The sequence below is a fragment of the Polyodon spathula genome, chromosome 1 (genome assembly GCF_017654505.1).
Source record: "Polyodon spathula isolate WHYD16114869_AA chromosome 1, ASM1765450v1, whole genome shotgun sequence".
Classification (NCBI taxonomy): Eukaryota; Metazoa; Chordata; class Actinopteri; order Acipenseriformes; family Polyodontidae; genus Polyodon; species Polyodon spathula.
In genome coordinates, this window is record NC_054534.1 from 102,237,112 (window position 1) to 102,249,757 (window position 12,646).

Genomic DNA, 12,646 nt, shown 5'->3' on the forward strand with positions numbered 1-12,646 from the left:
CTCAAAAACTACTATGCCTTGTACTTCTCGTACTTCTGCTGCCTCAACCAGCCTCCTCATTCTCTGCAGAAGTTCCCACGAGGTTCTTTTGTTTATAGAGTTTGTGGGATTGCGCGCTGATTGGCTACAGCAGACCGGGTCAGATTCCTTTATTTATATGGAGGGGGGTTGCTCACCGTCAAACACATTCTCAGACACTACTGTGATTCGTAACCAGACTATTGAACAACGAAACATTTACATATGTATTATGTAAATACGTGTGTAATACTTTCCATTAAGGCATTTTTTGGAATTAAATTATTATTGGATGCTTTATACAACAATATCCTGCTCGAAAGTTTCCGGGTAGTTGGTATCGCCCCAGTTATTAAAAGGACTGGCACCGCCTCGCCTCTCAGTTCTCCTGGAGTCGAGGAGAAAGTGTCAGGTGTGTTTATTTGAGGGGAGTGCGATATTAGGTATGTTTGTAATGGTCTCAAGAAAGCAGAGCAGGGAGTATAAGGAATCAATGACAGTTTTGATAGTGGTTGGTGTGGATTATATTGAAGGAAATTGAAGCAGGAGTTCAATATTTTGGATTCGTTATCATATATTCTATGAATTAATTTAAACATCTATTTAACCTAACGTTCTTGGGATATTAAAGATTTGAATGCGATGTGCACAATGTATGTATTTTTTAAGGAGTGATATGATAGTAAGTGTAAATGATACATTGTGATTATTATACTACAAGGCCTATGATACTTAATAATTTAAAACATTGTCATGTGTATTCTAGTTTTTTTTTTCAATTATTTGAACTGTTGTGATTTATTTGAATAGATTGCTTTTATTTGTGGTTGTCTTTATTGTATTACTACTAGCGTGTGTGTGTTATTATCGAGCAGCCCAGTTTTGTTTGTGTCGATAAATAATCTTAAATACAGTTGTTGTTTTTAATGTAGCATGAATGGGCTAAGATTAACGCTTATGGATTTAATGTGGTTGTATGCTTGGAATCCACGGTACTTTCTCGACGTAGAGTTATTTGGGACTAATCACTCGAAGCTACGAAAAACGCGTAGATGGCTCTTTGAATAGATGTTACATCGTCTTTTTAGTGGCGAGACGGGGTTTGTAGTTTTGTTTGTCTTGCTCCGCCGTTCAAGAATGCGCAGTGATTCTGAAATGATAACTGCAGTTCCCAGAATGGGCAGCGCGGGGAGCAAACTGAACGCATGTTGGAATACCGCAGCAGCCAATCTGCGATTCCGATTAGTTGTTACCCTGATGGGTTTGGCCAATCGGTGAAGTAGGAGGCTCGGTTTCCCAGGGACTGCTCCTGTATTTTGCTCAATGCATTCATTCGTGTGTTTTCGTTTGCAGAAAGATCGGGCGGCTGGCAATGCTGATACACAGGTATCATGTGTGAAAAATAACAAACCAAATTATATCTATCTATATCTCAATCAACCAGTCTCATGTTTTTTTATCATTTTGAAAGATGCACCGATGTTGTATACTGGTATTATTGTAGCACTAAATTAGACCTTGCTGTCTGTATTTGTGTGCGCAGAGTATAATGTAATTCTGTTTTTTGTTTTCAAGCGGTTGTGTAGAACATGGTAGTCCTTGTTTTTGATTTACAATAGGTTTCGAGTTTACCGCTGTGGCTATTACGATCTTCAGGTGATGATAGGATTGATTGGATACATGTTTATTATGGAATCTTAAAGGTTTTTGGAGGAGTCGCGAAAAATAGTGACAAGTGAAATATTTGCATTGATGACAGTGTGTAATGTTAAGGCTACACAAATAGTAAAAAAACACGCAGTTGTTGTTTTGCAGCACAGTCACTACTGATTACTCAGTTATGTCCTATATGTTGCAGTGCAAGAAAAAAGGACAGAATTTGTTACAAATATGGCTGTCATGGAAGATTTAGCTTGGGTATTGTAAATTGAATGTGTTTTGGGGGGGTTGTTCAATAATAATGGTATGTGCCACCAACATTTGTTTTCCTGTAGTGGTTTGCAAAGACGCGGCAGATACCTTCGTTTAATTTACAGTATTGAAACGCAATACATGGTGAGTTGCCCGAGATAACCAATGAGAGCTTGTGTTGGGATCTGAAAGGCAAGAAATGGAGCAGATCGGAGCTTCTGCTCTTTTGAATGGGCATGTGAACAGTAGCCTCGCGATGAGTCGCAGCAGCTACTCAAATCATTTTTTCACTTTAGCCATGCCTGTACTAAAATGTAGTATCCTGTTATACAAATGCCATGCCATCTTAATTTGTATGGTCTACTGCTTTCACATGTTAATATCCAGTACTTCACAATGTATTGTATTTTTTTTTTTTTTTTTTTTTGGGGGGGGGTGGTGTTAGTTAATGCTGTGAAAGAGAATACTTTACCAGGATATTTCTTTAACTTGTGTTAAAGTAAGGTATTAGTGCCACCGTTTTCGTTAAAGCCCAGGCCTTTTATTAATACATTAAGTGATGTCTCTTTTGTACTTCAGTGATGGCCAATGCGATCCATGTTGGTGGATCTCAACGGGCTCCACGATCCACCAGTAAGCTATGAACAACAATTAGCAGGATTTATAATGGTGTTCATTATGTAAGAAAGTAATAATAAAACGAAACATAAACTTAAACGTGCAATCAAAGCATTTTTAATAAGCATCGGTATTTATAAAACAGCATTCTTCATCTGAGTCTTGAATCCTGGAGGCTGTACACTGACATTTTTTAGGCACATGTGCACCTGTTTTTTTTTTTTTTTTTTTTTTTTTTTTATAAATGTAAGCACTAACTGATTTAGGGGAACACAATTAAAATTCAATTTTTCTCAGATGCATTGTTGAATATCTACAAATCTTGCTTTCCTTCCTTTCTTACATAACTCATGCAGTTCAATACTTTTGCATCAACAACATTATAATGGACAACGTTTTTTCCCCCCAACTTAAATGTTCTCCTCCATCAGTTCTCCTGCAACCTGACAGAATGTGCAAAGCTTTGATTTGTTTTTTTAACACTGTCAAACTTAAGCTAGGGACAATCTTTTAGCCATTGTTGGTTGAACTGTATGTATGTTCTTTTGCTACTTAAAACTGTGAACACGCAGTAACTAACATAGTCCTTCTCGAAGTTGCTTTCATCTTCTGATCTTTATTCATCGCGGTTTTCTTTTGAAACTTTGCCAGTCAAGTGAAAATGATTTATTTTCCTCATCAGTTTTCAAACTGTTGAAACGAGTAGCCATCGCACTGATAAATCAGGTATGAGATTTGTAGTTTTTAAAGTGTGATTAACAGTGGGTAGTGGATACCAAGAAACTACATTCCAGAGTACATTGCGATAGACCCATGAGAGACCTTAAAATATACTATTTATATATATATATATATATATATATATATATATATATATATAAATATAAATAGTAGTATCAGTCCTAAATTCTTTGAACTTGTGTATGCCGATTTCAGGGGCAGTGTGGTCCAGTGGTTAAAGTCCAGGGCTTGTAACCAGGTGGTTACCGGTTAATATCCCACCAATGCCACTGTGTGACCCTGAACAAGTCACTTAACCTCATTATGCTCCATCCTGTAGATGAGATGTTAAGTCAGTGTCCTATTATAAGTGACTCTGCATATAATGCACAGTTCACAGCCTGCCTCTGTAAAGTGCTTTGTAATTGTGTCCACTATGAAAGGCGCTATATAAAAATAAAGGTTATTTTTATTATTAAACTAAAAAGCATTTTTTTAGTCTCATCTGCAGAAACTGTCAGGATATTTTCATCTATGCTACTGGGAGACACAGAAGACTCCCCATCAGCTGTAACAAACTGTTGTATGCTTATGTTGGTGCTTGTTATGATTTGTCTTGAGATCCACCAAAAATCTTTTGCAAACTACCTGTGGATTGCGATCTATGTATTGGCCACCACTGGTGAACATGTTTCAGTATAGTGTACTACAAAACTTTTAGCTATTGACAATATTTAAACTAAACTGTAGAGCTCACAGTCACTAAGGTAATTCAGTACCGTATTAGCTTGCTTTTTTGTAACTTTATTAACAGTATTTTAGTCTGCTCTCCACTGCTGTCTTAGTTTTACTTTCAGCTGTGATTGGCTCCCTGTGCATATGTAAACAAGTAGTGGAGACTGTACAGTTTATTGATATTAGTGTGCAGGCTTTCTGAACTGTAACGCCCTACCGGTATAAAGAGTTGTCAGTTGCTGTACTATTGAAATATGTTTTGTGAGGAATAGTACTGGTTAATTGGGATTTAGGCTAGTTGATCCCACGAGTGCCAGCAGTATGTTTGTGAAGGTATTGGTATGTAAAATAGTTGTCAGCGCCAATATGCAACAAAGTCCACAACTTAAGTCAGATTAAAATATATATATAAACAACACAGTAATATGTTTCAGCTCAGAGCCAGCTGCCCAACGTTTCGATATGTTGTATATATATTCACGTCACTGAATTGAAGAAAAAAGTCCTAGTTTTTCACTGCTAAATCTGGACAGTGGAGAAGCTGTAGCTCTGACAGAAATTTGGAGGAGTTGAATGGGTCAAAGTTCACATATATTTTCATTTTTTTGACGTCACTACTTTGGTATGCCTTTTTTTCAAATGGCTCAGGATGCAAATATAGCCTTCATCCATGTATTTTTATAGATAGATAGATAGATAAATGAATGAAAGACAGGCAGCTGATTTTTGTAACACCTCCCGTTTCAGAATGAGACACCTCTCGATTCAGATGTTTTTAAAATTGCAAGTAGGGCCTACACTGTTATGCAGGAGTAGGCCGAAGGATTGACCTACATACAGTACAACCAGAGCTAGAGTAGGCAGTCTGCACGCTTGGTGTTTCTCCACGGTGTCACTAGTTAACACTTGTGGTTTGTGTAATAGTTAATAAGTAACTGCTGGTGTCCTAGGAAATAAATTGATCATGAAGTAAGGTGATCATGCTGTAGAATTTAAAGGGGAGGTTCCATTGTTTCTAATGTCTAAGGCTGGGAAATAATTGATCGAGCCTAGGAAATAAGTTGATTGGATATATTAATAAACAGTAATTTTAAAATTAAGTAATTTATTTAAATGAATAGATCGGTTGTCTTCGACAATGACACTAGATAAGGGAATGTGAATATTACTGTAGATCAGGTATTCTGTACTAGCCTAACAAAAAATAAAATACATTTTGTAAGTATAATTTATATTAAAGTAGGTTGGATATATTCGACAGTATGACGCTAGATAAGGGAATGTGAATTTGTTGTAATACATAATAGCAACACATACATAATTTAAAATTAAATTTGTAAGTAGCATGTGATGTTAATGTGTGTTTCTGTTTGTGTAACAAATGTTAACTAGCAAAATGTGTTACATATTTAATGTTATTTTGCATTTCTGGAGGTGTTCTTGTTTTGGGGAAGCACTACTGTATGGACAGGTATGTAAGTGATTTTACAAAAGTTAAGAGTTTCAGTCATGGAAAGAATTGAGCTCTATGCTGCGATTACTGACTAGGCCACGGTGCACATCAGTCGCATGGTAAAAGTTGCTTACAGGATTTTGCTTGCGCTTTGTTTCATTTATTTTTACGTACAGTACTTTGTCATTAGGACAGAAAACCAACAGTCGACTGGTTATCATCTTGCATGCATGCATTTCAATTACAATTTTGGGAAGAAACAATATATGAATTAGTTAAACACTAAAGAGTTAATATCTTTGCTAAACCGTGGTATATACCTGTAGTTCAATACCAACAAACATAGCTATTGTAAGAAAGACAGATCATACAGTGTATATGGGCTTCTGTATTTCAGCATGGTTTTAGTGGTAAATTCCTGTAGTGCAACAACCATGCAAGATATAACGAGCAATCATACCTACCTAGGCATGCGGTTTTCATTTCTGTATTTGTCCTATGTACAGAGGATTTGACAGGGTCCTTTTTTAACAATACAAATCATATCCCTTAGTAATACTATATGTATTATTGCAAGGAATACAATTGTCACGTTTATGAAGAGTATGGCATTTATGTTAATGTATTGTGCAAACGAGGTTTTTCTTTTTTTTAATTCTCAACCTGAAAACACAACACAATTCCTTTATTAAAAAAAAAAAAAAAAACGAAACAAAAAAAACTTGTCTGGCTATTTGTGGTAAATTTTCTTCTCCTTATCCCAATTTAAAAACCACAACCTTAAACCTAGAACCTTTTTTGAAAGAACATAATTCTGTGTAACAAACAGTATACTTTATATACTAGTTTTTAACTGTCAGTGGTAGGCCTACGTTTTGCCATGTCTAAACTGTAGTAGTTACAGCTGTATTAATATTAAAATGTAAAAACACTACCCTGTCATACTAATATTATGGATGCAGTGTGTCATTAGATTATATTACTGAAACAGTTTAATTTTGATTAGAGTAACATTTTTACTTGTAAAATCATTTAATATATAAATAAATCTCTGCGATCACACATAAAATACATCTGATTGACAACAGTATTATAGAAACAAAGACTTTAAAACAATTTACCATATAGTCGTCAATCACACATTTTAAAGTTCATACGAACACAGTGGCACGAACACACACCAACATACAGTCTTGCAAATAAAACACTCCGATAAAAATAAAAAGCCATGCGGTGAACCTCCCCTTTAATCAAACTGTTGCCCTGCCTTTCTTTTGCCTACTTTTGCATTACTGTGCTTGCGCCATCAACTTGTTTCCTACAACACTGGGTTCTAATTTATTTAGCAAATGTGTGAGACCATGTAGCGGTAGAGAGCGAGTAGGTAATCCGATTGTGAGGAGAGCATACCAGTGTCATGCAGAAAATCGTTTGGAATACAGATTAGTGCAATGCTATTGAAATCTTTGCCTTGATCTTACCACTTGACAAGATGGTAACGGTGCTATTTGTTTTAGATCATGTTTCCAGCTTTGATATTGTGGTAGCTGCATGTGTTTGTTTTGTTTACTCCTCTATATATTCATCTTTTAAAGAGTTTTCCCATAAGCTTCCAGTCACTCAATGGTAGAGGAATTCACCTGTTCTTTGGCAGCCATTCTTTTTCCAAAATTATTTTTTGAGAGATGATGATGATGGCAGTCCTTTGGCATCTCCTGTAACTTGATGGATTGTTTCATATAGTAACACATGCTCTCAAAACTCTTCCTGTCCTAGTTGTTTTCCTGCAATACACTTTTTGCTGTGGCACCCTGAAAAACAAAATGTATACACCAAAGTGGTTTGTAGTCCAGGCTGTAATTAACAGGAAAACTAGACCATTGCAAAAAGCAAAAACCTTTGCTTTAATCAGGGTTTCTATGCAATAGTTAAATACTTTTGAGTGGTCTGCTCCTTGTATTAATATATATATATTTTATATATTTTTTTTTCAGTGTATTGACTCGATACAGACGAGTTACACAGTTTAAACATGCAAGTGAAACTGTTTTTCTGACTTTGATTGCAGTGTTTCTTTTGAAGTGGTCAGATTGTCCAACAGCATACCGTAATTTGTGTTTCTAATCTGAAAAATGTGGAACTGATCACACAAGGGAGTTGTTGATGTTCTGCTGTGTGGTTTAGACTAGGTAATTTGTTAATTCTTTCAGCAGTGCTGTTCTGAATCTCTTTACAGGAAATTGCAAGCAGGCTGTGGCTGTCGCAGAGTTTGGAGAACCGTTGTTCACTGTGTGTTAGCTGACGGTTTGGTGCAGCACTTTTTCAGTATTTTCAGACAAAGCCCTTCAACACTTTTTACGCTAACATTTACAAACACGTATTGACCATGTTTGAAAATTAGCTTTCAGATTTAAATAAATGAAGGGTACTTTGTCACAGGTGTAATTTTTGCCTTTGTGGTGTTAAACACAGGTTTTGAATGAATGCCACAGGCTAGAGCAGATGAGGCTTTGAAGTTGTTGTGTAAAGCTTTTTGAAGGGGTTATTTTTTCACTTTAGGGGTAAAGCAAGTCAAATTTGGAAACGCCCTGACTTTGCACAATATACTGTAGGGACTGTGTATGCATGGTGCAGAACAAAAACTACAGGCCTAGGGGTTGGTTCTAAACCTTAAAACTGCCATTTCCATAGGTAATATTATTTCTTTATAAACCTAATACATTGCAGAGGTGTTTTTGTAGCAGAGCACTTCAGAACCAACAAAGTGAATACATTCATTTATTGCATCGCTGTGGGTATCTGTATTGCAGCCTGCCAGATTTTTTTTTGTTTAAAATGTTTTGTTTTCTTGATTTATTTATTTATTTTTTCCCTACATGCTCAACACAGATTAAAGAAATACACAGGTTTAGTTTTGAAATAACCCTAGTTGTAATATTTTATTCTATTTAATGTTTTTAGTGTTTTGTTTTTAGTTACGTTTTGATCCCTGGATCTTGTTGGATTTGAAATAAACGAAGCACTACAGGAGGAAACTGAGAATTACATGCAGATGATCAAGCTTGATTTACTGTAATGTGGACTGTAAAACGGAGCTGCCCTATTTCTAACAGTACCGAATACTTTTCTGCGTTGCACAGATAGATAATGCAGCAGAAAGTCTTTGCTGACATGGAGATTGTACAAAATGGTTAAGGCAGAATTATTCTGAAGTGCATTTTAGTTAACTACTTTAAACCACTTCTTTTTTTTTTTTATCATAGCCACGTTTATCCCAGTCCCAAAGAGTGGTTAGATTTTTTGCAATTCTTTCACGGCATATTGGTAAGATTCCAGTAGTAGGGTTTTGAAAAGTATTCCAATGTATATGGGTTAGTTGGATTAGAGACCATTTATGCATGAATGTGAGCTGCTTATAGAGTAACTTTTTATACCCTACACATGTGCTCTCATTAAATTTTACATTAGTCATGTCCAGCCCGAAGAAATCCAGCGTTTTTTTGGCTGTTTATTAAGGCTAGCTTCAGGAAGCGTTGTTTTTAGAAGCCTTAACTTTCAGGGGTATTTCCTTTTTCTCTTGCAACAGCATGGCTACAAATCTGTTTGTCACGGCCTGTCCATTCCCAGAGTCCAGATGCTGTGTGGCAGCGTTGCATGGAAACACAACTGGGTTACATGTGTGAATATTTTACCTGTGTTAAACTATAGTAGACGTTTTTTGTGGCCGCTGGAATTGTGCAATGACTGATCTAGCATCATTGACACTCAATACTTGTTGCTTTGTGGTTTTTAAAACCTTTTGTTTATTTAAAAGAAGTAAATTTGTGCAGTAAATTTCTTTTTTTAAAAAGAATCTCACCTTTGCTATCTTCTCAAACTAAACTGCTTTCAAAGTTTATCCTTCTAATGCAGATATATTTTTTTACCTTTTAAATAAGTATCTCTGTTAAAATACCAGCTATTAAGTTGTATAAGGAGCTGTTTTGACATTGAATTGCTCATTGAATAATATATATTTCTGTTTAGCTTATGTAGACTGAGTTACTTCCATGTGGTGATTGTTTTTGAGCCTATGTGAAATGAGTTTGTTGCCAGCTTTGGGACTCTTGGAGGGTATAACAAAGACGGTCAGACATGGTGGGTTAGTTTGTGAAAGCATGGGAAAATGTACGCTTCCATGTCCAGTAGCAAAGCAATGAAAACTAAAGGGTTAACATTCAAGCTTATTCGTAGATTAGCAGGACTGTCTGCTGTGTTTTGTTGTTACTGTAGTTGGGTGGGTATAGTTCTATATAGGTTATGTATGCAAAAGGTTCTGCAAAAGGCCAGCTTTCCGGTTCAATTTATATAACCTAGGTCAAACTTTTTTTTTGTCCATTTACTAGACTATCAATGGAAATGCACAATTAACGACAAGGATGAAAGGGCCTTGCTGACCTGAGTTTCTACAGCATTTGTGATGGACGCCTCTAAATAAGCAGACAGCACCCCCAGCAATGGCCGGTACAGGGTAGTGAGAGACCACACAGGAGTGAGCAGTGAAAAAGGGACTTCTACAATGGTAACACTAATAACGGAGAAGCTGCAGAACCAGAGTCTGGACGATCTAACATGTAAAGCTTACTGTATTAACCTGGTAAGTAACGCACTGCATTTGAGATGGTTTCACATTCATCATTCACACATTTATAAAAATATCTGATGTGTACAGTACAAAACACCTGAAATGATTTGAGAGAACTAGCTAATATTTCATTCACTTTTGCTGCTTCATTTTTATCGCACCACCCTGCAAATAAGCTTTTTGGTTCCCATTTTTTTTATTTTTTTTTTTAAGAGTCAGTGCTATAGGTTCTGCTTTCTATTACCTTGGCTGTAGGTCACGTTGGGTTTTTCAATACAGGAAGTGATTGGGTACCAGGATGCATCAGCTATTCATCGATACTGTAACTTCTGAAATAGTCCTGCCAGAATACTGATGGATACATGCATGTAGGTTTTTGGAGTCATTCTCCAGTTGAAAGTTAAATATCTTCAGTCTGGTCCATAAAACATGTGTTTGAACTAGTGCTGGGACAAGCACAGGATTTTCAGGTTTGGATATTCGCTCAGAATTTTAAATATTAGTTTGGATATTTGTTTTCAGAAAGTAGTACAAGCTATTATATTGCTCTGAACGCAGGCAGAGACAGCGTGCAGCAGGGGCAGGGGGTGGCCCCTGTGTGTGTGCCTTTATCTTACAGCAAGACGTTACAATATGTGACACGTTAAAGTAGAAATATGTCCCAGTTGTGTAGGCCTTGCTTTACCCCAGTGAATTAAACTACAAAACAAAGGATGTCGAACAGCAGTTCAAGTTTTTTTTTCATTCCTTGCCATTGCAGTTTCTTCGCAATACAGTGGCCATAGACACGTTTTCATAAAGCATGAGGTTTACGTGTGCCTTTTTGTATCTGAACAAGCAAATGAAAAATGAAATTTAGCTTTAAACACTTCAAACAAAACAACTGTGGAAATGGCATAAAACAAAGGGGGGGAAAAAAACTACTTATTCTTAAGTAGTAAACCCACCTTTAATTGCTCAAGGTTTTGGAAAACACAATTAGTGACCATTTGGCTTTCTAGGATGGGGGTATGATTACAATGCTACTGTGGGTGTGGTTGCTTAAGCTCTCTGTGGTAGTCGTCCTGTGTGCATAGATAACGGATTTTAATGTTTATTTGCCAGACAGCTGAGTCACTACGTGCCTGACAGCCTCATACAGCTCTCGTAAGGGGGCCCCTCAAATGATATCTTCATATGGAACTTTAGCTCAAGCTTTGAATTATTTTTAGCATCTGTAGGAAATTTGTATTTGGCACCATACCAGGAAACTGGGAGCATTAGTAGCGAACTACTTTGTTTAATAGGGCAGGGGAACTTCACAGAGGAAACTGTTTTGTTTAAGGAAATAATAATAATGATGATACTAATAATTAAAGAAAAAAAACAATATTAGGCACAGTACAAGTTTGAGTACACTACTTTCTTTCAACATCTTAATAAAAAAGTTAGCCTGCTTTCCTTTTGAGATGTACCAAGAATCAGACACCAACCAAACTTGCCTTTAATGCCCTGCACAGGTGTTTAATTGTGTTTTTTAAAGTTTTGGGTCACATTTCCATCACCAGATACATTAGAAGTCTGGTTCCATTTTTAAATTAAGTATTAAAATCAAAGCCACCTTGTATATTGCTTCATGGAAACAGCTAAATGGCTGTTTGTTTTAAGTGAGTCCAGAAGGGATCACAGAGGGTAGGGGTGGGGGCAAGGAGGTGCTTGGAATGTTTTTGTCTGCAAGGGCTGTAAATACTTGCTGCTGATTATAGGCAGGACACCCAATCTACAGAGATGAGAAATCTCATGTTTTCTGCTTTTACTCGGTCCTCATGTGATCAGTGGAGGGGGGGCTGGATGGGGAGAAGAATGTTCCCGTTGTGTGTGTGTGTCTCTTTTTTATAGATTTTAGTAGTTGCCAAGCCAGAGCTACAGTGTCAGAGGACAACACCCTGGCTGACCTAAGCCCTCCCCCTCTGGGCGGCGCTCGGCCAGTTGTGTGCCGCCCCCTGGGAACTCCCGCCCACGGTCAGCAGTGGAATAGCCTGGACTCGAACTGGCAGCTTCCAGGCTATGGGGCTCATCCTGCACTCCACGCGCAGCGCCTTTACCGGATGCGCTACTCAGGAGCCCCTCTTTTTTTTTTTTTTTTTTTTTTTTTTTTTTTTTTAAATCTTTCATTTTTTCATTTTGTGACAGTTGGTGAGATTTTTTTTTAAAAATAAAACAAAAAGGCCTTGTTTCAGTAGATGGTTGTTTTTACATTACGTACCCCATTGTGCTTGCAGACGGCTGCCTTGGCAAGTTGCTGTTTTTACAAACAAGTACTGTGCATTAGTTATGGTGCAGTTCTACAGTTCACATTGCAGAAAATGATGAAAATAATGGAACGAAAGGCAGGTGCTGGTGGAAAATTGATATATATGATGCATATATACAAATATATAAAATTAAGATACACATATAGATCGTGAACATTGTTGACAAAGTCTGTAGACCCCCCACTCTCCTGCAATAACCCATACATTAGGCATGTATGGCTCGCCTCCAAACCATGAGCACCGGTTCTACGTTTATTAGAAATGCTTTTCTGT

The 12,646-nt window shown here is 36.9% G+C and overlaps 1 protein-coding gene across 4 annotated transcripts in view; it reads left to right on the forward strand.

Annotated features, from left to right (window-relative positions):
• Nucleotides 1-410: 410 nt before the first annotated feature.
• Nucleotides 411-12,646, forward strand: part of LOC121325597 (protein FAM53A-like) — a 38,843-nt gene continuing 26,607 nt past the window's right edge. Inside the window, exons 1-2 of one of the 4 annotated variants that reach the window (XM_041268403.1) lie at nt 411-461; nt 9,841-10,091. In XM_041268403.1, coding sequence (XP_041124337.1) covers nt 10,014-10,091 — 78 coding nt within the window. In that variant the 5' untranslated portion in view covers nt 411-461; nt 9,841-10,013. Of the gene's footprint in view, nt 462-1,265; nt 1,405-9,840; nt 10,092-12,646 lie in introns of those variants that run through there. The other 3 variants (XM_041268418.1, XM_041268411.1, XM_041268427.1) reach the window with 3 other exon arrangements.